The sequence below is a fragment of the Rhinolophus ferrumequinum genome, chromosome 2 (genome assembly GCF_004115265.2).
Source record: "Rhinolophus ferrumequinum isolate MPI-CBG mRhiFer1 chromosome 2, mRhiFer1_v1.p, whole genome shotgun sequence".
Taxonomy (NCBI): Eukaryota; Metazoa; Chordata; class Mammalia; order Chiroptera; family Rhinolophidae; genus Rhinolophus; species Rhinolophus ferrumequinum.
Genome location: NC_046285.1, coordinates 51,094,167 through 51,120,474, shown reverse-complemented (window position 1 = coordinate 51,120,474; position 26,308 = coordinate 51,094,167). Strand labels below are relative to the sequence as shown.

At 36.2% G+C, this 26,308-nt stretch overlaps 1 protein-coding gene across 4 annotated transcripts in view; it reads right to left on the bottom strand.

The window, feature by feature from the left end:
* Positions 1-854: 854 nt before the first annotated feature.
* SENP5 (SUMO specific peptidase 5) overlaps positions 855-26,308 on the bottom strand; it is a 44,253-nt gene continuing 18,799 nt past the window's right edge. For 3 of the 4 annotated variants that reach the window (XM_033126167.1, XM_033126159.1, XM_033126172.1), the window contains 8 exons: positions 23,189-23,294; positions 22,911-23,049; positions 22,605-22,652; positions 20,664-20,741; positions 8,691-8,828; positions 6,012-6,095; positions 4,505-4,555; positions 3,310-3,616 (listed from right to left, as the gene is read on the bottom strand). In XM_033126167.1, coding sequence (XP_032982058.1) covers positions 3,506-3,616; positions 4,505-4,555; positions 6,012-6,095; positions 8,691-8,828; positions 20,664-20,741; positions 22,605-22,652; positions 22,911-23,049; positions 23,189-23,294 — 755 coding nt within the window. In that variant the 3' untranslated portion in view covers positions 3,310-3,505. Of the gene's footprint in view, positions 3,617-4,504; positions 4,556-6,011; positions 6,096-8,690; positions 8,829-20,663; positions 20,742-22,604; positions 22,653-22,910; positions 23,050-23,188; positions 23,295-26,308 lie in introns of all 4 variants that reach the window. The other variant, XM_033126183.1, reaches the window with a different exon arrangement.

The following is a 26,308-nucleotide window of genomic DNA, read 5'->3' as shown; positions in this document are numbered from 1 at the left end:
TTGACAGTTACCTAATGTAGGAGCCACAAGTCATGTGTAGCTAATTAACTAAATGAAAACATTCAGTTACATTAGCCATATTTCAGATGCTCAGCAGCCACATGTAGCTGTTGTAGTAGTTGATGCAAAATAACATTTCTATTGCTGCAGAAAATTCTCTTGGACAACGCTGTTTAAGGGTAGCCTGCTTAGAGCCTGCACTGGTCACTGTTCATAAATGAGCCGTGTCATGATTGGAATGTCACTGGGAAAAACTACTACTCACCAAACAGTACATGTTATTCAGTAAAAGAGAACACACATTTATAAAGGCATTTAGTTTATTTTTCAAAAAAATATTTTTGCTAGAAGGTTTGAGTAATTTTACATGATCACAATCTTTAAATAAATTCTTTTTCTGACCAAAAGGTACCACATAAGTGAACAGCTTGTCTATGGCTGCTTTTGTCATACCCAAATACAATTAGCAGTTCTCTGATGGTATTCCCCAGGTCTTCTTCACTGTCTACAGGCCAGGAGGCAGAGCCAGCACGTAAAGTATGTGCTTTATAACGGCTGATTAGTGCGGTTTCTTACCACCATTAATCAGAGCAGGTAGTCAATGTGTCTAATTCACACTATTAATACACTTCCTCGCCTTAGGGTCTGATTCACCCAGAGCTCCCAGTTCTCTCTCTCAGCCCAGGTAAGCAGTGAACCACAATTGCAAAGAAAAAGGGCCACTCAACTTAGGCTAGTGCTGGCTGTGTCCCAGTTAGGTCTGTTACTGTTTGGTTCCAACTATGAATTCAAGATGACCAGTGTTACTCGTATTCAGTGATAAATAGAAAATACAACGCAAAACCAAAAATTTTTGTTCTCAAGTGCTCTTTTCCCTTAAGAGGTTCCTTTCCTTAAGAGAATGTTGGTTCTCTACGATTCTTGAGAGATCTTACTAAAAGTTGAATTAAGTCTACATTTATTACTATAAATTTAACAAAAATAGGGGGGAAAAAAACAAGACTGGAAAGAAGCAACTACAGACTGGTAAGTTTGCTGATGGAGAGGACTGGGCAACTTAAAGAGACATCATAAGTAGCTTTTAGTTTGCACAAGGCCTGCACACAATCCCAAAAGCATAATGTCTGCCCACCGTGTGGGCAACAATTAAGTGCCAAACTAGTGACAGTGAAACAATGTCCATCTCTTCCACCAACAGCCCAAACTATATTTCAAAAATGTCTTTGTTGCAAGGAAGCAGTTATTACAAACATTAGGACAAAGGCCATTCTAATGGAGGACTTGGGCTAAATAGAGGTTTATACCTAATCACGAGAGGCGAAAGTGACTATGTGTGCTAAAATCAAGTTTCACGAATATAAATACTAACCAGACTTAAAATATTTGACATGTAGGCTAAAGCATGCTGAGCAATGCACCTCAGGGTGTCCCCTAAAGCTGGAAGTGAAAGAGAAACGCCTTAGACAGCTCAGTTCTGGTTCTCTGCACAGCCCTGTGTGCCTCAGCACTGAGACAACCATTTCTGTGATGGGAGGAAATGGCAACTCAAGCTCTGGGCAGTAAGATTCTTGCCAGAACATAGTTCTTTTTTTCTCTTCTGTATGCCTGATGCAGTAAGTGAGATATGGAGCTCTAAAGAAGAAGACATTTTGAATCCACTGCCTAGTTACTGGCTACTTTGTATAGCTACAAAAAAAAAAAAAAAAAAAAAAAAGCAAATGTCTCACACACATTTGAAAAATCTCATTCTCAATACTTATGTCTGAAAGCCTCAAGACATCCTCCCCACTTTAAATTTTCTTTCCTAATGCTGACACAACCCTATCTGTAGCAGCATAAAGTGCCTCTAATCTCAGTCTTTTTAAGGACTTGAAGCACAGTAAGAAATACTGACCTGGTTGTATTCTAAGGAGTTTGAGTCTGGGGGACGGAGGAAAGTGCTGGGCTGTTTACAATGTAAACACTGATGTTGGTGCTTGGAATGTCTGGGGACAGGAACACTGCATGTAAACACGTCTGACTCCACCTTCACCTGCTGGCAGTCAGCCTTACCTTATGGCCAAGTCACACTGCACATTTTAGCTTTTCATTTTTAACACCTAACTAGGCATAAATCCAAGTATCTTCTGCCATTTACTTGGTATTTTTCTGTACAAGCCTCTGAGTTTCTTATATACATACATGTTGTTTTGCCTGCCCCGGTTTGGAAAAGATAATTGGGTAGTTTAACATGCATCTCATTTCCTTTCCTTTCTAATATCACAAAAGGCCAGATTAAAGATGCAATCAAGATCCATTACATTAATCCTAATGCAGCTAAATGTAAGGATAGGGCCACTTCTGCCTTTCCCCAGAAAATGAGGTTCACAGAAGCAAAAAAAGGACTTAGAGTCTCAGGGTTGGTCAAGCGGAGACCAAATGAGGAGCCCTATATGTTGCTGAGATCACTAAAGAGGTAAGAGGGAAAAAAACTAGTAACGTTTGCTGTACTCCTGAGGAATCAAGTCTTCCCTATTACCTTTCCTCTGCTCCCCATCCACTTCAAAAGACCTGAAGCCAGTCTTCAGTTTTGAATGTTTATGTTTCAGAAAGGTATCTGGCAAATCTTAATTTCTTATGAGAGACAACACAAGGTAAGTGTCAACTTGCAGATTACTCCTAGGCTGAATTCTCATTTGACCACTTGTTTGATAGATAATAAGTTTTTTAATGGGTCACAAACAGAAAATCCAAGGAATTCAATGTTCTAGCAAAAGCCTTTATAAGATGTAGGCATTTATTATCAATTCTTTAAAACCAACAGTGAAATCTCTCATGTGCTAAGATTAAAATAACTGGATCCTCAAGATTGTTGTCTTTTTCTCATACTTTAATCAACTCTTCCCAAAGCAGGCACTGTACTTACAAGTGTGCCTCCATAAATAGAACGTACCAGTCAGTTTATAGCCTCTTCTCACCCTTCAAAAGGAATGCAACTCACGCTCAAAGCCTCAAAGAGGGAAGTCAGTGAAAGGTGCTGCTGGTAAAACAGGACTGGCTTTGTCAGAACCACTCCTACCTACTCTTTATGCCCAGGAAACACCTACTATTCTGTTACGTTGTATAAAAAACATTCCTCATTTTTAGGTTCTGGGATTAAATTTTAAACCTGTATTCAATTCACATCTAACTAAGTTTCAAAAGCTGCACCAAATCTACTAGGCTTTTTTTTTTTTTTTTTAATACTCTGCATGCTCTGTCTATATGCATGCGTTTGGATAATAAATATTAAATATGGGGGGGGACACGTGGAATCCATAAAATTAAAAATGAAACCGAACTGAACATTAAAAAATAGTACATGGTAGCTAGAGAAATGAATAAGGGCTACAAATAAATTTGAGGTAACAATAGTGGCCCAACACCACTGATCTGAAATATCTGTAAAAATTCAAATAAGTGTTTGGAGATTCAAGTAACAAACCACCTGCTCCCACTTGGTCAGACTTCCCAGCCTTGCTGAGTTTCAGTCCATGAGCCGGCACTCACACAGCTCCTTGTAAATCCTCTTCCGTACTCGGGGCATGTCTTCTTGGGAAAACTGGAAAGGCTGCTCTAAGGCGAGGCACTTGCAGTACTGCAAAGGTTCCAGAAACATTTAAATGTCACGTGAAGTTATGTACCAGTTCATTGTGTTTTACCAGATGCAGAACTAATAGGATAGGGTCTAAGGCGGCATTTTAAATGTCATTTAAACTTGTTATAAAATGCAGTGTTTTAAAACATTTACCTCCAAATTATAGTCAATTTTCCAGGCAAGTATATGGCCTGAGATCTCCCCTCCCTCCGCACTTAATACTGTGAGAAACTGAAGCTGATGAAGAGGCCCTAATTCTTCTCCAGAAGCAACCTGCTGAGACTGCAGCTAGACCTAAGGTGGCCTCTAAGTGAGAACTTGGATTTATTTAAAAACCCCAGATATTCATGAGTCATATGAGTGAGCTCATCTTCCAAGATCTTCGCTATTCTCTAAATTCACGTACTATAATTTCCTTTATAAATATAATGTATAACAAATGTTTCAAGTCTTTTAGACCACTAAGGGAACCTACAGCATGAGAAAGCACAGTTTTTGAATGTAGCCATTATTTAAAATCTAAATAGTTTTACTCTATGGCTAAAGACCATGTGCCAATGATTAAAAATATATAGTTAATTCTGCAAATGCCAAGGGTCTACGATACAGACAAATTCAGATCAGTCTCCAGTGTGACTTACTAATAACCTCTGATAAGACACAGATAATACCAATTATTCATTCTTGGCCTTCGAAGGTGGTTCTTCCTAATGATAACATCTGAAAATGCAGAAACTACTGCTGCTCAACAACAAAGGAAGAGAGGAAGGAAAAGTACTTTGTTAACTACCCAGTACTATGTATGTATCATAGGGACTCCCATCTCTCCTCTTTAAACCCAACAAATTTAATTCACACATTGTAAATTGTGGGGGGAAATTTCTTTACCTGGAGCACAAACACTCCACAGTCACTGTCATTTTTCTGTTGTGGAATACACTAAGGGGAAAAACAAAATGATCGTTAAAATAAGACCAAGTGCTTCTCAAGAAAATTTGTTTTTATGGAAAAATGAGCAAGAGACAGGAAACTTGTCTCTATCCATGACAGCTGGTATATACCTCTGGTATTTAAAGTGTTTGATTTTATGGAGGCATCTGGCCACATGAAAAGATCTATCAATCAACCACAATTTATATTAGTAGAACATTTTACCTAAATATGAGAAATGGGAAATCAAATAAAACACTATTTTACAACTTTCATTTGGATCATTAGTTTTTCTGTGAATTCACTAACACTGGAATTGTGGATCAGAGAACAAATGCCTGGGCTCTGAATACTTACCAACAATGCTGCTTAGCAGTGTTCCTGGTTCCTTTCACAGTATACAACTCTGTCCTATTCTTTGAAAGAAGTTGTAAACAGTATTTTTTTCAAAAGAAATAGTTACTGTATTCTGCCTAAAGTGGGAATATGAAAGATCTTCACTAAATTTAGGAGAATACTTGGATATTCTAGTTGGGTACATTCAGAAAATTCACAAGTTCAAATATACTAGGTTACTTAAAACATAAAATTTAAGTTTAAAATTTAGCATTTGGTTTAGTTCAAGGATGAACCAATAAATCTCGTCTCTTTGGGTTTGGGTTAAAGGCTTGTTTCAAGACTCTGCCTCTTTAACACTGTCAATGATCCAGACAGACCTGAGTTCAAGGGCCCGACCATACCAATAGCTTTGATGGCCTCTGTGGAAGGTCACACCTAGGCTTCAGTTTTCTCATCTATATAATAAAGATGATGCTTATCCCTAAATGGCCTACCAACCTCATAGGCTATAAGGATCAAATGAGATCATGAAGCAAAAACACTTTGAAAACAAAAAAGCTGTGACTGTAAAATGTAAGACACAGATATCTGTAACAGGACTGAGAGGCTATGTCTGGCCCTCTGCCCCACACACAGCTTTAAATGTCTATAGGCCAAACATAGTGCTGCTTCCAGACTGTGTTCACACTGCAGCACTCAGGCCACTGGAAAGTAGCCTAGTGCACTTGCTCCCTAAGTAGATCCAAACAGCCACTTCAGTATTTCTCTGGGTCTATGTGGGTCATCTGGAAATAACAGCCATGAGACAAGAGGCAGGTGCCATCAAAAGTTTTACATATAGGTATAAATTTTTTTTCGATGTTAATGAACATTAACATTAATGTCAATGAACGGTATCATTAACAGCTGCCCCAGGGATGAAATGACTGAATTTATTTGTTCCCAGCAAGCACTGGGAAACTGAGCAGCCAGACGATGAATACTCAGATTTATCCTCCCTGCAGCATCCAAGCTCTGTCTCTGTTGGTATCTTCGTCACCAGTCTAGAAATGCTTTTAAAGACGCCCACCCCTTAGATAATTCCAACCCCAACATGTCTGGGTTTTCATTTTTATCACATACGTACCTTTGTAACAGCAGTCTGCCAACCCTGAAGAAATTCAGGTCTATTTTTTTCTCTGGCTTCAGTCAGCAAATACTTTCTTATATTCTGGTTAAAAAGAAACCACAACACAGATGCTGTGTTCCATCAGTTGGTGAAAAATAGAACCTTCCCACAGCAGACAGAAGCAAAAGAGGAGGCTGTGGCCCCACCATTGTTCTGTCTTTTGCATGACGGAGTTTAAAGCTGGAACTTTATTTCAGACCTCTGACTTCATGTTAACAGGGCCCCAGACCCTCTGTACTCAAGGACACATTTAAGACTGTGGACACTGATACATGTTTTAATAAGAACTTAGATGGTCAGCCTTTTTCAGCAGTAAGGCCTCCTGCTCAATTTGAAAATTAAAAATTACTGCCAATGCTCAGCAAAGGGAGGGAACCCGTGGCAGAAATCATTAATAATAAAATAAATGAAAAACAGTCCACCTTTAGATATACCCCATATTTTTGAGAGCTGCAGGTTAAGGTATCATTCAGTTTCTAGAGTTACACTTAAACCCATTGTGGATATTAAATAAAGTCCACTGCTGAAATCTCTACCAAGATGAACCCTACTGGAGTTTCAAAGTTTCCCTTATGCCCTCAACCTCTCTATGCATGTCTCTCTGCACAACTCTTCCAAGGGTGAAATCAGAGGTTACATGAATGTAATTAACCCCCGAAAGTGGAGTAGATGTATGCATGTGTATATACACAAATGTGTGTATGTATAGACACACATATATATACACATACATATGTATGTATTTTATTTCTATAAATATGTTATATTGCATCATTTTGCAACTTGCTTTTTAAAACTCAGTATGTCTTGGAGATCTTTCCATGTTAGAACAATGGAGATCCACTATATTCTTTTTAACTGCAATGGTCAGTTTAATAGTATGACTATACTATAGAGTATGTATTTCGATAATCTGTTAGTAGAGCTTAATTTAGGTTGTTCTGATTTTTCACTATAATCAACAATGCTGCAATGAACATACTGGTGCATGCCCATCTTTGTATGTATATATCCTTGTATGTATATCTTTTTACAGAGTAGACACAAAGAAATAGAACTGACGTGCAATAAGATAGGCATCTTTTATATTTATAAGGCACTTAGAACTGAGGAGAATTGCAAATGTCCAAGTGGCTGTATCAATTAATATATTCCACCAGAAAAACATGAGACTCCCTGTTTCCTTACACCCACGTAAACACCTGAATAACATCAAACTTTTCCTAATACAATAGGCAAAAAATGGGGCAGTATTTGCATTTCCATATTTCTGGAAAGGCTGAGCATCTCTCCATGTGTTTAATGGTTATTTTTCCTAAAATTATTTATTTTATCCTTTATCCATTTCTATTAGATCCTTCTTTTTCTTATTCATTTGTAGGAGTTCTTTATAGTGACTATGTCACAAACATTTTCTCCAAGTCTATCCCTTGTCTTTTAACTTTATGGCGTACAGAGGTTTTAAATTATGATATGGTCAAATTTATCAATCTGTTCCTTTATGTCTTTTGCTTTTTTGGTTCTGTGTGAGAATGCCTTCCCTACACTAAGAACATAACACCTTATATATTTTATTCTAACTTTTGCAGTTTTGTGTTTTATATTTAAGTCATTATTCTATCTGGAATTTGTTTTTCTAAATAATGTGAAGGATCCATATCTTACTTTTCCAAATAGACAACTAATTTTCCCAATGGCATATACTGAATAGCCTGTTCTTTCCCAATTTTATCATATACTAAGTTCCTACATCTACAAGAGTTGTTTCTAGCTCGTCTATGCTATACCACCAATATCCTAAGTAAATATAAACATAGTTTTAATTATTAAAACTTTGTGATATGGTTTGACATCTAGTAGACCAAGTATTCCTTCTTCACTATTCTACTTCAAAACTGTTTTAGCTGTTCATGCACATGAATTCTACAAAATGAATTCTGGATGAGCTTATCAGATTTCATTCAAAATTCTGTTGGGAAATGGATTAGGACAGAAATTGGTATATATTAGTTTGAGGAGAATTTATCTCTTCCCAATATTGAGTCTGCCTATCTTTCTGTGTATTTAGATTTCCTTTAAATACTTTATAGAGTTTTCATCTTAAAATACTTCCACATTTTTTTTGCTAGGGTATATTTCTGGGTAATTTACATCTTTGTTGCATTTATAAATGGAATTTTTCTGTTTTCAGTAGGTTTTCTAACTGGTTCCTGCTAGTGCAGGAAAACTAAGAAAACTACTGAATTTTCTTGCTTTGTATCCCACCATTGTTGAACCATGTTTTGCCAGCTGGTTGTCTTGGTTATAATTCGTTCTACAGAAGTTATTTTTGAAGATAAAAGCAAATTTCAGTTCTAATAGAAACCATGGAAAATGATTTCTATCCACATTCAAAATGAAGGAAAAGGCAAAATCCAAATAAGGTACGCATCTTAGAGAGAGATCCAGATCACAGACAGCTCCCTCTCCCCACCTGGAGATTCCTCTTGTAGTCCTTTTCTCTGCCAACATTTCAGAGGGGTTTTATAACAAACTGATCCTCTGTGGTATTGACTTCTGCTGTTCTAGCTCGAAGAGCTAAGATATTATTTGATCAATCACAAGATAAATGAAAAAATAGGTAGTACATTAACTTACCTCTACACAAAACTTAAAATGAATGCCTTGGGAATCATAAAATGAAATAATTCGATTAGAGAGTGTCACAGTAATGAGAGACCAGTGGACTTCCAGGTGAATAGGAATCAACAGAAGACTCTTTTTAAACAAATCCACCTGATCAAAAAAAGAAAAACAAATGCAGCTATCACCACCGGTTATCCAAATCAACAACAAACAGCAGTTTCTATTTCCTGACCTTTGACCTGCCCACGTAAGTATAAAACTAGGAAATAGTGAAGCCAGAATTTGAACCAGGGTCTTAGTCTAAAGGTCATGCTTATAACTAATAAGGTACAACAATAAGAAAACTGAAAATATAAAAAGCACTTTTTTTCATTTAAACTACTAAATCTGTCCTTATTAACTGCCTAATGTGACGTGGCCCCTTATTTTTATGCTAACTAATTTTCTTGTGTACATATCTGACCTAGACTCAATTCTTATTTAGAAAGGAAACATGGTATAGAAAACAGCATAGGCTATACGGCTTCTATCGTTCTGCAGACACAGAATAGTAATTAAGATCATCGGCTCTGAAGTAATTCAGATCAAGTTCAAATTGTTACTCTTCTACTTGTTGGCCAGATGACTTTAGCAATTTCATAGCTTCTTTGTGCTTTGATTTCCCCAATATAAAATATAAGTAACAAGACACACCTTATGAAGTTGTTGAGAGTGATAATAAATCTAAAATGCATAAAACTGTGCTTAGCACATTATATGTAGCCAATAAATCTTAGTTTTTATCATTAATACAACCTCGGGTCTCCCAGATGTCAAATTTGAGAAAATATCCTTGATAATTCTTTACATATCCTTTATATTCGAATTCATCCTTTATAACCTGATACATTCTTTACAATCTAGAAATATTTGCTATTCCATTAAAAATCCCAAGTGTGGGTGATAAATGTACTCAATAAACATTTGTAAAAGAGTGAATTAATTTCTATTCAGGTATTTTTAAAGAGTATTTTTAGTAATTCCTAGGGTTAAAACAATCACAAAGCTATTTTAAATGTTCTCAAGCTTTCCTTGCTTTCTGATATTGAGATAATGTCCTGCTCTAGATGAATCTTCTACTAGTCTACATGACCTTGGAGCAAAGCACTTTAGCACTTCTGCTTTTCAGTTTCTGTATCCATAAACCTCGGAGGACATATCAGACATGATTGACAACTGGTCCTTTCCAGCTCAAAAATTCTGAGTATCTAAAACAAGCAATCATATTTAAAATACAGTATTAAATGAAACCAAGTTTATAGTCCTCTCAAAAAGAAACTTTATTTCCTAATTATAAAAAAATTTTTTTAAATAAACATTAGAAAATACAGATAAAAAGATACACTTCGGTGTGTATCTTTCCAGGTCTTTTTCTTCTTATATATATTAATTTTCACACACATATAAACACTTTATACATATAATTAAGAATAATGTGAGACCCATATATATGCTGCCTACAAGACATTCACTTCAGAACTAAAGACACAAATAGTAAAGGGATGGAAAAAAGGTATTTCAAGAAAATGGAAATGAAAAGTAAGTTGCAGTAGCTAACTAATATCACACAAAATAGACTTTAAAACAAAGACTGCAAGAAGAGACAAAGAAGGGCATTATATAATGATAAAAGGATTGATCCAACATGAGGATACATCACTTGTATGCATCTATGTACCCAACATAGAGCACTAAGCACATAAAACAAATATTAACTGACAAAAAGGGAGAGACTGATAGTATTACAATAATAGTAGGGACTTTAACAGCCCACTTAAAATGATAGATCATCCAACAGAAAATAAACAAGGAAACACTGATCTTAAATGACACATTAACCAGATGGAATTAATAAATATACACATGGGGATGTAGTGTATAACATAAGGAATATAGTCAATAATATGGTAATAACTATGTATCGTGTCAGATGGGTACTAGATTTATTGGGGTGATCGATGGGAGGAGGGTTGGGGGCAGGGTGAAAAAGATGAAGGGATTAAGAAGTACAAATTGGTAGTTACAAAATATCATGAGGATATAAAGCATTTGGAATATAGTCAATAATATGGTAATAACTATGTATAGTGCCAGGTGAGAACTAAACTAGTCAGGGGGCTCACTTTTAAATTATATAAATGTCTAACCACTGTGCTGTATACCTGAAATTAATATAAAATAATATTAAATGTCAACTGTAATTTAAAAATTAAAAGAGGGGGGAAAAGGTAAAGCATAACAAGAGGTTCAACTTTCCAAGTATAAAATAAGTCATGGGGATGTAATGTACAGCACAGGGAATAAAGTCAATAATATTGTGATAGCATAGTACGGTGTCAGATCGTTGCTGGATTTTTCAGGGTGATCACTTCATTAGGTATATAAATGTTGAATAACTATGGTGTATACCTGAAACTAATATAATACTGTATGTTAACTATATTTTAGTAAAAATCTTAATATATATGAAACATTATATACACTAATATATCTATATTATGAAACATGTTTCATAATATATATAACATATATATTATGATTGTTTCATAATATATATAACATATATATAATGAAATATATATATTTATATATATATATACATGAAACATATATATACATATATATGAAACATTCCATCTAAAACCGGCAGAATACACATTCTTTTCAAGTGCACATGGAACACTGTCCAGGATAGATCACGTTAGGCCACAAAAAGTGTCAATAAATTTAAGAAGACTGAAACATCAAGCATCATTTCCAACCACAACACTATGAATCTAGAAATCAATTACAGTAACAAAACTAGAAAAAAACACAAACACGTGGAGGCTAAAAAAAATACTACTAGAGAACCAATGGGTGAAAAAAGAAAATTAAAGAGGAAATAAAAAAATATCTTGAAACAAATGAAAATGGAAACACAACATTCCAAAAATCTATGGGACACAGCAAAAGCAGTTCTAAGAGGAAAGTTTACAGTGATACAGGCGTACTTCAAGAAACGAGAAAAACCTCAAACAATGTAATCTTACACCTAAAGGAACTTGAAAAAGAAGAGCAAACAAAGCCCAAAGTGAGTGGAAGGAAGGAAATAATAAAAATCAGAGCGGAAAGAAATAAAATAGAGGCGACGTCATCAAAATGGCGGCGTGAGGTGAGCCTCTGTAAAGCTCCCCTGGACTTTACAACTAATCGAACAACAATAACTCCACAGAGGACTCCCTGCACAGGAGATAGGCAAGACGAAGAGGCCCACTACTGAATTCACCTAAAGGTGGGCAAATTGCCCGAGCAGAGGAGGAGGAAAGGGAGAAGTGCGGAGACGGAACCGGGCGGGCACAGGACGCAGACCTAGCTCAGTGCTCCGAGCTCGCTGCATTCCGGAACTACCGCAGCTGCGGGAGAATAGAAGAACTCGGACTGCTAGGGCTCCGCTTATGGCCCACAGGGCTGAGGGGACAACATATAACACGGCTGAACCCAACACTCACGGCAGAGACCTCGGAGCAAAGACTGAGGGAAGAAGGCTGAAACAGTTGTTTAAGCCCTCACTGCCACAGAGAATGGAAGCCATAGGCACTGAGACTAGCCACCCCCTCCCTACCCTCCCAGAGCTTGCCCTGCCCCCACCTGCCCAGTGCTAGAAGCGGAAAAGTAGCAGTATCACATTCAAAAGAACAGAATATTTGCAGTTCTAAGAACCGTGGTCCGCAGACACAGACTTGCAGCCCAACTAGTTCCGGCAAAGGGGAGGGAGCTGGGGAAGCAGCACCGGCTGTAGTGGTGGTTGCCACCATTGCTCTGGGCAACCTCTCACACCTCACCCTGCCCCTGTCCCCACCTATCTGGGTGGATCCCTGCAGGAGTAAACAGAACTGCTGAAACACACAGGCTCTGAATCTGGTGCAGAAAGAGCTTTGGAACTTCAAAAGCTCTCTGCATCTCCACAGGGATGTGGTGCCCTATGACCCAGGAAAACTGTTAACAGAGGAGAAGCCCACCTTGCAGTGAATCCCCCCCATTGTGTGAGAAGCTGCAATAGTGCAGAGAACACATAACACTACAATGTGAGAGAGAAAAAAAGGCTGCAGTCAGAGAGAAAATAAAACAGTCTACAAACATGTACTGGAAAACAAAAGAAAGACCTCTTCCTAACAACCTGTTGCAGAACCCACTCCTGCAGATGTCTAGGAAGAGAAATAATAAATCATTAATTGCCATGAATAACCTAGGCAACAAGACAGCTCAGAAAGAAAGTGAAAAGTCTCCAGAAAAATGAACTTAAAGATATGGAAATATGTGACTTAAATGACAGAGAATTAAAGATTGCGGTTCTGAAAAAACTCAACGAGATGCAAGAAAACACAGAAAGGCAATTTAATGAACTCAGAAACACAATCAAAGAACAACATAAACATTTTACCAAAGAGATTGAAATTTTAAAAAAGAACCAAATAGAATTTCTGAAGATTAAGAACTCAATAGAGGAAATTAAGAATGAAATAGCCAGCTTAGGTAGTAGAGCTGACCAGATGGAGGAAAGAATCAGTGACATCGAAGACAGAAACCTGGAAATGACACAGATAAAAGAAGAAAGAGACTTGAGATTTAAAAGAAATGAAAGAACTCTACAAGAACTTTCTGACTCTATCAGAAAGACCAATATGAGAATAATGGGGATACCAGAAGGAGAAGAAAGAGAGAGGGAACAGAGAATATATTCAAACAAATTGTCGATGAGAACTTTCCAAACTTGAGGACAGAACTGGATCCTCAAATCCAAGAAGCAAATAGAATACCTAATTACCTCAACCCCAACAGGCCTTCTCCAAGGCACATCGTATTGAAGATGCCAAAAATCAACAACAAAGAAAGAATCCTCAAGGCAGCAAGGGAAAAGAAGACGATAACCTACAAAGGAAAGCCCATTAGATTATCATCAGATTTCTCACCAGAAACTCTACAAGCCAGGAAGGAGTGGAACCAAATATCCAAACTATTGAAACAGAGAAATTATGAGCCAAGAATAATATACCCAGCAAAGATATCCTTTAGATATGAAGGAGGAATAAAGACCTTTCCAAACATACAGAAGCTGAGGGAATTTTCTAATAAACGACCTGCACTACAAGAAATACTAACGGAGGCTATTCGACCACCATCAACAGGGACAATTTGTGGCAACCAAAACATAAAAAGGGGAAAGGTAAAGGCCTGAACTGGAATATGGGAATGGAGAAAGTAGGCATGCTGAAGAAAATGGAATACACTAAATATCAAACTTTCTTTTACATAAACTCAAGGGTAACCACTCAAAAAGAAAATCCAGAACTGAAATACATGCTGTAATAAAAGAAGAAACAAAGGGAAACATCATAGAATACCACCACACAGAAATAATAGACAACAACAAAAAGGCAAAGAAACAACGGAGACACAGTCTTACCAGAAAACTAAAGATAGAATGATAGGAAATCCTCACATATTAATAATCATCCTAAATGTAAATGGACTGAACTCACCAATAAAAAGGCACAGAGTAGCAGATTGGATAAAAAAACTAAACCCAACCATATGTTGTCTCCAAGAGACGCATCTCAGCTACAAGGACAAGCACAGACTCAAAGTGAAAGGGTGGAAATTGACAAGCAAATGGTATCCAGAGAAAATCAGGTGTATCCATATTGATATCAGATGAAACAGACTTCAGGGTGAAAAAGGTAACAAGAGACAAAGATGGACATTTCATAATGGTAAAGAAGACATACAACAAGAAGACATAATAGTCATCAATATTTATGCCCCCAATCAGGGAGCACCGAAATATACCAAGCAACTACTAACAGAACTAAAGGGAGAAATTGACCAAAACACAATTATACTAGGGGACCTAAATACATCATTGACAGCTATAGATAGATCATCCAAACAGAAAATAAATAATGAAATAGCAGCCCTAAATGACACATTAGATGAAATGGACATAATTGACATTTATAGAGCACTTCATCCTAAAACATCAGAATATACGTGTTTTTCTAGTGTGCATGGAACATTCTCAAGGATAGACCATATATTGGGACATAAAAGTAACCACAGCAAATTGAAGAAGATTGAAATCATACCGAGCATATTCTCTGATCACAAGGCTTTGAAATTGGATATCAACTCCAAAAAGAAAGCAGGAAAAACCAAATACATGGAGATTAAACAACACACTTTTAAAGAATGACCGGGTCAAAGAAGAAATTAGAGGAGAGGTCAAAAGATACATAGAAACAAATGAGAATAAGAATGCATCCTACCAAAATTTTTGGGATGCAGCGAAAGCAGTTTTAAGAGGGAAATTTATACCATTACAGACCTATCTCAAGAAACAAGAAAAATCCCAAATAAATAACCTCATGTTACACCTTAAAGAACAAGAAAAAGAAGAACAAATGAAACCCAAGGTCAGCAGAAGAAAGGAAATAATAAAAATCGGAGCAGAACTAAATGAAATAGAGAACAAAAAGACAATAGAAAATATTAATGTGACAAAGAGCTGGTTCGCTGAAAAGATTAACAAAATTGACAAACCCTTGGCTAGGCTAAGATAAAAAGAGAGAAGACACTAATAAACAAAATCAGAAATGAAAAAGGGGAGGTTATCACAGATGCCACAGAAAAACAAAGGATCATCCGAGAATACTATGAAGGACTACAGGCCACCAAATTCAGTAACCTAAAAGAAATGGATAAGTTCTTAGAAACATATAGCCTTCCTACGCTGAACCATGAAGAACTGGAAAATCTAAAAAGAGCAATCACTAGTAACGAAATTGAATCAGTCATCCAAAACCTTCCCAAAAGCAAAAGTCCGGGACCAGATGGCTTCACTAGTGAATTCTACCAAACTTTCAAAGAGGATCTAATATCAATCCTGCTCAAACTCTTCCAAAAAATAGAAGAGACAGTACTCCCTAATTCATTTTATGAGGCCAACATTACCCTGATACCAAAACCTGGTAAGGACAACACAAAAAAAGAGAACTACAGACCAATATCTCTGATGAATACAGATGCAAAAATCCTAAACAAAATTCTAGCAAATCGAATGCAACAATGCATTAAAAAGATTATTCATCACGACCAAGTGGGGTTCATCCCCAGGGCACAAGGATGATTCAACATCCACAAATCCATCAATGTGATACATCACATAAACAAAAATAAAGGACAAAATTCATATGATTATATTAGTTGATGCAGAAAAAGCATTTGACAAGATATAACATCAACTTATGATTAAAACACTTAATAAAATAGGAATAGAGAAACATACCTTAACATAACAAAGGCCATATATCACAAACCCTCAGCTAATCTCATAATTAACGGCGAAAAACTGAAGCCCTTTGCTCTACGTTCAGGAACACGACAAGACTGTCCCCTATCCCCTCTGCTTTTCAACACAGTGTTGGAAGTCCTCGCCAGAGCAATCAGGCAAGAGAGAAAAATAAAAGGCATCCAAATTGGGAATGAAGAAGTTAAATTGTCACTCTTTGCAGATGACATGATGCTATATATAGAAAACCCTAAAGACTCCACCAAAAAGCTATTAGAAACAATCAACGAATACAGTAAAGTTGCCGGCTACAAAATCAATGGACAAAAGTCCATTGCATTCCTATATACTAACAATGAAATCTCAGAAAAAGAAATAAAAAAAACTATTCCTTTTGCAATTGCAGCAAAAAGAATAATATACCTAGGAATAAACTTAACCAAAGATGTGAAAGACCTATATGCTGAAAACTACAAGACATTTTTAAAAGAAATTGAAGAGGACACAAAGAAATGAAAAGACATTCCATGCTCATGGATTGGAAGAATCAACATAGTTAAAATGGCCATATTACCCAACGCAATACACAGATTTAATGCAATCCCCATCAAAATCCCAATGGCATTTTTTAAAGAATAGAACAAAAAATCATCAGATTTGTTTGGAACCACAAAAGACCCCGAGTAGCCAAAGCAATCTTAAGAAAAAAGAATAAAGCTCCCTGACTTTAGCTTGTACTACAGGGCAACAATAATCAAAACAGCATGGTATTGGCAGAAAAACAGACACATAGACCAATGGAATAGAACTGAGAACTCAGAAATAAAACCACATAAATATGGAGAGATAATTTTTGACAAAGAAGCAAAAAACATACAATGGAGAGAAGACAGCCTCTTCAATAAATGGTGCTGGGAGAACTGGAAAGCTACGTGCAAAAGAATGAAACTGGACTGCTATCTGTCACCATGTACCAAAATTAATTCAAAACGGATCAAAGATTTAAGCATAAGACCTGAAACAATAAACTGCATAGAAGAAAACATAGGTACTAAACTTATGGACCTTGGGTTCAAAGAGCGTTTTATGAATTTGACACCAAAGGCAAGGGAAGTAAAAGCTAAAATAAATGAATGGGACTATATCAAACTTAAAAGCTTCTGCACAGCAAAAGAAACCATTGACAAAATAAAGAGGCAACCAACTGAACAGGAGAAGATTTTTGTAAACAATACCTCCTATGAGGGGCTAATTTCCAAAATATACAAGGAACTCATGCAACTCAACAACAAAAAAACAAACAACCCAATTGAAAAATTGGCAGAGGACCTAAAGAGACATTTCTCCAAAAAGGACATACAAATGGCAAATAGACATATGAAAAAATGCTCAACATCGCTAAGCATCAGAGAAATGGAAATAAAAACCACAATGAGGTATCACCTCACCCCAGTTAGAATGGCTATCATCAAAAAGACAAATAGTAACAAGTGTTGGGAGGCTGTGGAGAAAAAGGAACCCTCATATACTGTTGGTGGGAATGCAGACTGGTGCAGCTGCTATGGAAGGCAGTGTTGAGGTTCTTCAAAAAATTACGAATAGAATTACCATATGACCCAGCAATCCCTCTCCTGGGTATCTACCCAAAAAATTTGAAAATATTTATCCATAAAGACACGTGTGCTCCAATGCTCATTGCAGCTTTATTTACGGTGGCCAAGACATGTAAACAACCAAAATTTCCTTCGGTAGATGAATGGATAAAGAAGTTGTGGTATATATACACAATGGAATACTATGCGGCTGTAAGAAAAGATGATATAGGAACATTTATGACAACATGGATGGATCTTGAGATTATAATGCTAAGCAAAATAAGTCAGACATTAAAAAGCAGAGAACCATACGATTTCACTGACAAGTGGTATATAAACCAAAAACAACAAACGAACAAGACAAACAAATGAGAAACAAAAACTCACAGACACAGACAATAGTTTAGTGGTTACCAGAGGGTAAGGGGGGAGGGGGTAGTCGATGAGGGTAAAAGGGATCAAATATACGATGATGGAAGGAGAACTAACTCTGGGTGGTGAACACAATGGGATTTATAGATGATGTGTACAGAATTGTACACCTGAAATCTATCTAACTTTACTAACAATTGTCACCCCAATAAACTTTAATTAAAAAAAAAAAAGAAAGAAAATAGAGATGAAAATAGAGATGAAAAAAATAAAGGAAACTAAGAGCTGGTTCTTTTTAAAGTGATAAACCTTTAGCCAGATTCATCAAGAAAAAAAGAGGGCCCAAATAAATAAAATCAGAAATGAAAGAGAAGTGACAATGAACACCACAGAAATACAAAGGATTATAAGAGAATAACTACTATTATATGCCAACAAACCGGACAATCTAGAGGTGGATAAATTCCTGGAAACATACCGTGTTTCTCCGAAAATAAGACTTATCCAGACCATCAGTTCTAATGCGTCTTTTGGAGCAAAAATTAATATAAGACACAGTCTTATATTATATAAGACACGGTCTTACATTATATAAAAATAAAACCCGGTGTCATGTTGTGTTGTGATATGATGTGATGTGATATTATAAAGACCCAGTCTTATTTTAATATAATAATTTTTTAATATATTAATTTTTGCTCTGAAAGACGCATTAGAGCTGATTGTCCAGCTAGATCTTATTTTCGGGGAAACATGGTAACTATGCTTTGCAGATATTGCATTGTTTTAACAAATTGAAGATTTGTGGCAAACCTGCATTGAGCAAGTCTATAGGTGCCATTTTTCCAACTGGCTCACATGATGGTTAGCATTTTTTAGCAATAAAGTATTTTTTAATTAAGGTATGTACATTGTTTTTTAGACATAGTGCTATTACACACTCAATAAACTACAGTATATTGTAAACATAACTTCTATATGCACTGGGATACCCAAAAAATCATGTAAATCACTTTATCATCATATTTGCTCTACTGCAGTGGTCTGGAACCGAACCTGCAATATCTTCAAGGTATGTCTGTGTTTTTCCATGCTATTTATAATCTTTCTGTACTCCACGTTACATATGATCACCTTTCCTCATCCACATAACTTTCCCTGGTTAAGTAGCATCATATTAAATGGATGTATATTTTAAATTTGACCAATCCCCTACTAATTAGTTGTCATCAATTTTTCTAATATAAACACCACCACAGCCCATCCAGGGGTACAAGCTACATACCTGGAGGTCATCTCTCACACTTCCTTCTCCTTCGTCCCATAACCAACCCATCAACCAAATCCTGTTAATTTTACTTCCTAGATCACATTCATACTTATGTACATCTCCCATCTCTCCTGCTACCATTCTAATCCAAAATACCATCAATCTGTAACGGCCTCCTATTCTACCCACATCAGTTTTGCTCCCACACTCACATCATCTTCTTCAGTGCTGCTAAAGTAAAGACTAGAAATTAGATGATGTCACCTAAACCCCTTCAATAGATTTCTATACATTTAGGATAAAATTTAAAACCTAGACCTCAAGGCCCTAAATCTCTGGATCAGGTCCACTTCCTGCCACTCTTCTTTGCTGTCTGTATTCCAGCTACACTAGCCTACCCCTATGCTTCTACCATCATAATATAATAACGATTATCACTTACTGTGTGCTTACCATGTACTTAGTGGTTTACATGCATTATCTCATTTAATTCTCACAACAAGGTAAATACTATCCATATTCCTATTTTACAGATGAGGAAACTGAAGCTTAGAAGCATTACGTAATTTGCCCAAGTTCTTACAAGTAGTTAAGTGGCTGAACTGGGATCTGAACCCAGGTCTGATTCCTGAGTTCATTATATCTGTTTCCCAGACTTGCACTCTTCAAACATATTTCATTTATCTTGGCATTGATAAATGCCTAGCACAGACGAGCATTACCTATACAGCAATGTTTAATCAGGTGTTTTTGTATTTTGCAAAAAGTTATTTCCCTCCATAGCTTCTTCAGACAAGACTTGCTCTTAATTTTTTTGTTCCAGTCTTTTATTCCTTCCCATATAATTCACATATGGCATTCTTAATTTCTCTAACCCATCCAGTATAAAAAGTGAGAAGTTATAGTATCTCTAGATCTATGACCGTGGAAGTTGAACTTTTGGTAATTTTTGTCAAAATATCAAAAAGAGAATATAAATGGGCTTTTAAAATAATTTTTTGGCATAGTCAACGAATGTAGAGATCAATTAAGGTTGGATGGGACTTTAGGGATGACTCTGATTTATCATTATGTTTTATACATAAGCAATCTACAGTCCAGATAAGTGTCCTGGCCAAGTTCCGCATTAAGCTAATAGCTACGCAGGAACCATTAACTTCTTGCCCAGTGCTCTGTCATAGCATGTTCCAATCAATTGGACAGAACAATTTTACTAGTGCCTTGTCTTTCAAACAAGATTTAAAACAAACAATAAAAAACAACTGTCACATTAAGGAGTCTGTTTCTAATTAACATACTGGTATTAAAGTTCTTAGCCTTCCACTCAAAGTGGCTTATCATCTTCTTTTCAAATTTAGAATAAAAAGAAATAAAGAGAATACCTTTTTAGTCCATCTCTTCACTCCATTATATCCTTTGGTTACCAGCTGTCTATGAAAAAAGCTGTTGAAGAAGTGAACCTAGAAGAGACATCAAATACAAGCACCCAGATTATATTTAACTTCCAAAGAAAATGGAAATTTAAAAACCCTGAATATAAAATAGACAAAAAGGTGAGGGAAAGTTTCTTCTTTAAAATAATAACCAAAATATACAAAATACACTACATGGATCACAGAAGATTCTGTTCAAAGTTTTCATTAGAATGACCTTATAGCTGTGGTCTACAGTTAGAACTGGAATGGGCAGTAAATCAATTACCTGAATCCAATTAAGTAGAGAAGCAACCTAACAAAATCTCTCCAAATCAGGTGACAAAGTTGAAAAAGGCTATGGAAGAATGAGGTAATGATTTCCTGAACTCCAGGGATATGGACCACAAAACTAACCCCATGTAAAGGATGTGAATTTAGAATCTTGTAACAACTATACATATAGAAAGACCTTCATGTGATCATTTCTAGCACTGCAAGAATTACTCTGATCATATGGAGCATCATGTCCTGCATCCCTGGCTTCAAATTTCTGGCTTATAAATTAGTATCAGCTCACCTGAGACAGGAACCGTTGTGGTCTTAAAGTGTTTACTCAGTAAGTTTACCTCACTTGAGATGATAAAATTGTTCTCTTAGTGTTGAGGTTCTCAGGAGGTGATCAGCAGACTGCAGGATCAGCATCACCGGGGAACTTTCTAAAATGCAAATTCTGAAGCTCTACCCCAGACCTACTACAGCACAAAGTCTGACAGCAGGGCTCAGCAAACTGGTTTTATCAACCTTTCAGAGGATTCCCATGCCCATTGTTTTGAGAACCATGTAGCATAAGAGGTCAATAAAAATGAGCTTTTAGTAGCTATCTCTAGAGCAGCAATTTTCAAACGTTAGATGCATCAGAATATGGAATGCTTGTTCACACAGATTCTGAGCCCCACCTCCAGTTTGTGGTTCAGTAGTTGTGGGTTGGAGTCCAAAACCTGGCATGTTTAGTAAGTTCCCAGATAATGCTGAAGCTCTTGGTCTGAGGACTAACTGTACTTTGAGAACCACGGCCTTAGTCAGTGCCATTTCAATCCAGTAAAGGTTCAGAATTAAATGTAGCGGTAAAGAGGTAAATTATACCCTTTTTGAAAGTAATGCTTTCATGTTAAAAATCAACTGTATGTATTTAGATTGAAATTTTCCAAATGATTAAGAGAATTTCACATAATAGAGAATCAGACAGAATTGCCTCATGATCCCAATTTAAAATATATAACAGATTTGTGATTTTTAAGTAGCCAGCTATAAGATATTTTGTCTATATTCATAAATGGTGTTGGAATCTGAGATTCCTTACATTTTCCTGTTTATTAGATTTATAAAAGTTTATAAAGTACTTGGAAAGATTTTGCTTGTTGAAAGCAAAGGCTGCCCATCAGGCAAGTTGAGTACTAAGAAAGAAAGGGAATTAAGGGAATTTTATAGTTTAAGGGGGGTTAGTTTGTATTTGAACTGAATATCAAACATTCATCCAAGAGAAAGGGAAGATAAATACTACTTTACCACATTTTTAAAGAGAGTAAGACTAAGTTCAATTTAAAAGTTTAAAGCAATTAGTCCCTTTTGTGCATGTCTCACTAAAAGAAAAAACTTCCTCCAAGTATCAACATACCCACTCTGAAACAAAGAAGCAGGAAAATGTTGGCACAATGACTTTCTTGTGCAGAAGTGATTTTATGGAACGTATGCCCAAGCCTAATACATGATCAAGAGAAAATCTAACCCTTTTTTAAAATTTAAGGAATATCAAATAATTACATAAAGTTAAAACAACAACAACAAAAAACTTCTTTTTATGACACACGGACTCTCTTTCTCTCCTAAAGAAGAGTAGTTTTCACTTACTTTTTCTGGGACTGCATCCATTATCAGCTCACCGTACATATTAATGACCTATAAAAAGTCAACATAAAACCAGCTTACTAACCCTATACAATTCACAACATCCCACTCAGAATGAATAACATACTGATACCGCTAACAGTAATCCAAGCTTTTGGATAGTAGGGTTAGTGAATGAGTCACTTCAGTAAGGAATAAAGAACTCTTGATTCCAAAAGATAACTGGGCCAACCCAGAGGTTATTAATTATATTGTACTGTTCAACATTCTCGGCAACTTTTCTGCGATGAGAACCTACAGTACACTAACCTGGTCGTTCAGCCAATTCTGACCATCCAGCGTCGCCAGGTCATCCATATCCAGCATGTGCTTGTTGTAGAAGACACGGAAGTTGCATTTTTGATGTCTGGCCCGATAGTTTGTTATTTCCCTATTGATAAATGGTTTTCTGAAACAGAAAGATTTTGAAATAAAAGTAAAAACCATGAGTTCTACTCAATTTATAGCTAAGTATCTTTTTTTTTAATCAAGAGAAAAGTCATGTAAGTTTTATTTTCAAGGGCTTAACTTAAGCATTATTGACAAACCTATTAGAAAAGTCTTCATTAAAGACATCTTTTAATCTTCCAAGGACATCTTTTTCACTGAGTGGGACCAAACTGCCATACTTCTTCATAACCTCATCTAGGAATCCTTAAATAAAGAAAAATTAAGATAGCTAAAACATTTTCAGCAAAATCATTCTCCCAATACTTAACCTATACATAATACTTAACACACATTTAACCGATATTATACATAATTATACTATAATCTTTTAAGGGTTATCTTTTATTAAAAAAATAAAATGAATCAGGCCCTTACCATTCCAATTTAGAGAGAAATGCTCTAAGGCACCATTTCACATTGGATTTCTAAGCTACGGATGCACTGTTAGACAGGGAATGGCTCGCTAAAACTAAAGATTGACGTCTTTCAGTAGCTTAACCTTGGAGAAGAATCCCGTCTCCTAAAGAGTGAAATCTAAAAGGCTTAATCACCTGAGTAAATGTGTCTGTTACAATTGATAACCGAAGGAATTATCTTTTTAAAAATCACAATTAGAGGGTATTCACTGTTGAGATTGCTGTCAAAGTATTACTTGGTAAAGGTGTGTGATTTCTCACAGCAAGTGACAAATCCTAAGGCATTTTTAATATCACACAATTTGAGTTATTATACTCTGAGTAACACTGAGGTGAGTTTAACTGTATAACAGCTGATGAGGCCTAGTTTAAGAGGGGAGACAATTAAAAGGTGACTTCTCGGCCAGAATACAGCATAGTCTTCAAGTCAATTTAGATAATATATATATATGCACTTTATATGGCTTCCAGGAAGACCCACTAAAGAAACATACCTACAAAGACCCTAGGAAATAAAAACAGGACATTATTTCTAAGTAAATATAAAAAAAAAAAAACTGAGGGAAGGCTTAGAGGCTAATAAAAGTGCAGACATGACCTGGACTGTTTATTCACTGATGCTGAATGGAGAGAGTAATAGCCTGGCTAACCATCAGTCTGACAGGTAAGTCTACTAGGTTAAGATGGGGGAAAATGAGGACTGTAGCCATTTATTTTACCCAGCTCCCTTTCTAACTTCAAGAATGGCCTCTGCTACACATCAATACAAAATGGACAGGAAGGAGCACAATAAAGTGACTGTCCTCGGAATGGAGTGTTTTGTATGGGGGTGGGGAAGAAAAAGGTGTGAAAACCGTATTTTTCCTCCTGTTAGTCTCCCACCAGAGTGGCTTGCAATTGGAAAGGCTTAAGATAAGAGCAAAGGTTCAGGTACAGTAAACAGAAGAGTTGTCTGCTAGTGCCTGGTTCTGGTCTAGGTTTTAGGCTTACAGAAAGGGAGTCCCATGTTCCAGCTTAATCAGAGTAGGTGATAGATTTGGGGTTTCTAAACCCCAAATATGAATAGAACATGAATTTGCCTATAGTGTTTACTATAGCATATCTTACAGTTATCTATGCATAGCCTTGTATCTACATAGGAGAATGGATCCAAATAGAAGATAAAGAATCCCAATATTTGAGAAACTGCATTTAAGTAACAAATTTTGTATAAATATAACACCCCTAATAACAAAAGATTAAACTTTAGGCCCAGCAACCTTAACTGAGACTTCCCAAATAAGAAAGCAGTCTTGTCTATCATGGGGATATGGGCTCCAAATCCAAATCAGTATTGTGGCAGAGACGTCCTTATTACCAATGTTATTTCTGGATGGTAGTAGTTTGGGGATTACAAGTTGTTATATTTTTTCCCTCTTATCTGTACTTTTGTGTCCACTTGCAGATGATAAACATGGATTCCTACTGCAGTACAAAGGCCCCAGCTAGATCTTCACGGAGAACCCTAGATGACAACATGTCCCTGATGCACAACATGAACTCACTGGGACCCAAAGGAAACGACAGTTAAAGAGCACTTTCCATAAGCCAAGCACTAGCATATCTCACTTCAGCCTTACAACTACCTTGTGTGTTAGACAGTATCCCTGCTTTACAAATGGAGACAAGAAGTTTCAGAAGATTAAGTAACTTCCACAAGGACCCTTAACTAGCATATGACAGAACTAAGACTCTGATTGTAGGTCACATGACCACAGAAACCGAGCAGTTAGCTCTTATGCTCTGCCACTTCGAAAGCAAGAAATTCCTATTATCTTTTTTTTTTAATTTTTTAATTTTTATTTTTTTTCTTTTGAAGTTTATTGAGGTCACAATTGTTAGTAAAATTGCAGATTTCAGGTGTACAATTCTGTATTACATCATCTATAAATCCCATTGTGTGTTCACCACCCAGAGTCAGTTCTCCTTCCATCACCATATATTTGATCCCCCTTACCCTCATCTCCCTCCCCTATTATCTTTTCTCTACAGAAACAACTTGGATGTTCACTTTACTTTTCCCTCGTAATACCTGTGGGCCAAGAATTACGCAGCAGACAGACTTAAAACGAAAGTTAAATCCATTATTCTTTACCCACTTCCTTTTGCCAAACTAACGAATCAAAAAAGAAAACTGCATTTGGAATACAATTTACTTCAAAAGTACTAAAATTTCAACATGACCAAGAAACAAAGGATAAAACATTAGGAAAAAAACCAGAGTTCAAACCATAGTCTATCGTGCAAGTACAAAAGGCAACAATATGAAAAATAAAACCTGAGGTGTTACTTTAGACGTTACTCTTCACGTTAAACCAACTGTGTCAGACAATGTTTTCTTGAAGCAACATCCCACCCTGAATGTGGAATGGGGTTCACTGTGTTGTGCACATAAGAAATGTACCCACTTGGTTCTCCAACAAAATACAGTGCACGTGTCAAGATCAAAAATCAGGAAGGCATGAAATATCTAAGAATAAACTTAAGGAATGTGCAAAACCTAAGTAAAAATCACTATAAAATTCTAGTAAGGAGTATAGGTAAAATAAATGGATTAATTCTTTGTTTTTAGACAGGAAAACAAGTATCGCAATGAATGTAATTTTTCCCTAAGTTAATCTATAAATGTAATGCAATACCAATCAAAAGCTATGGTTTATATGCTTTTTTAATTGAAAAAAATATATAAAATTCATCTTGGGACAAAAATGTGAGAAATTCCTAGAAATTTTTTAAAAGGATTAAGTGAAAAGGTGACTAAGG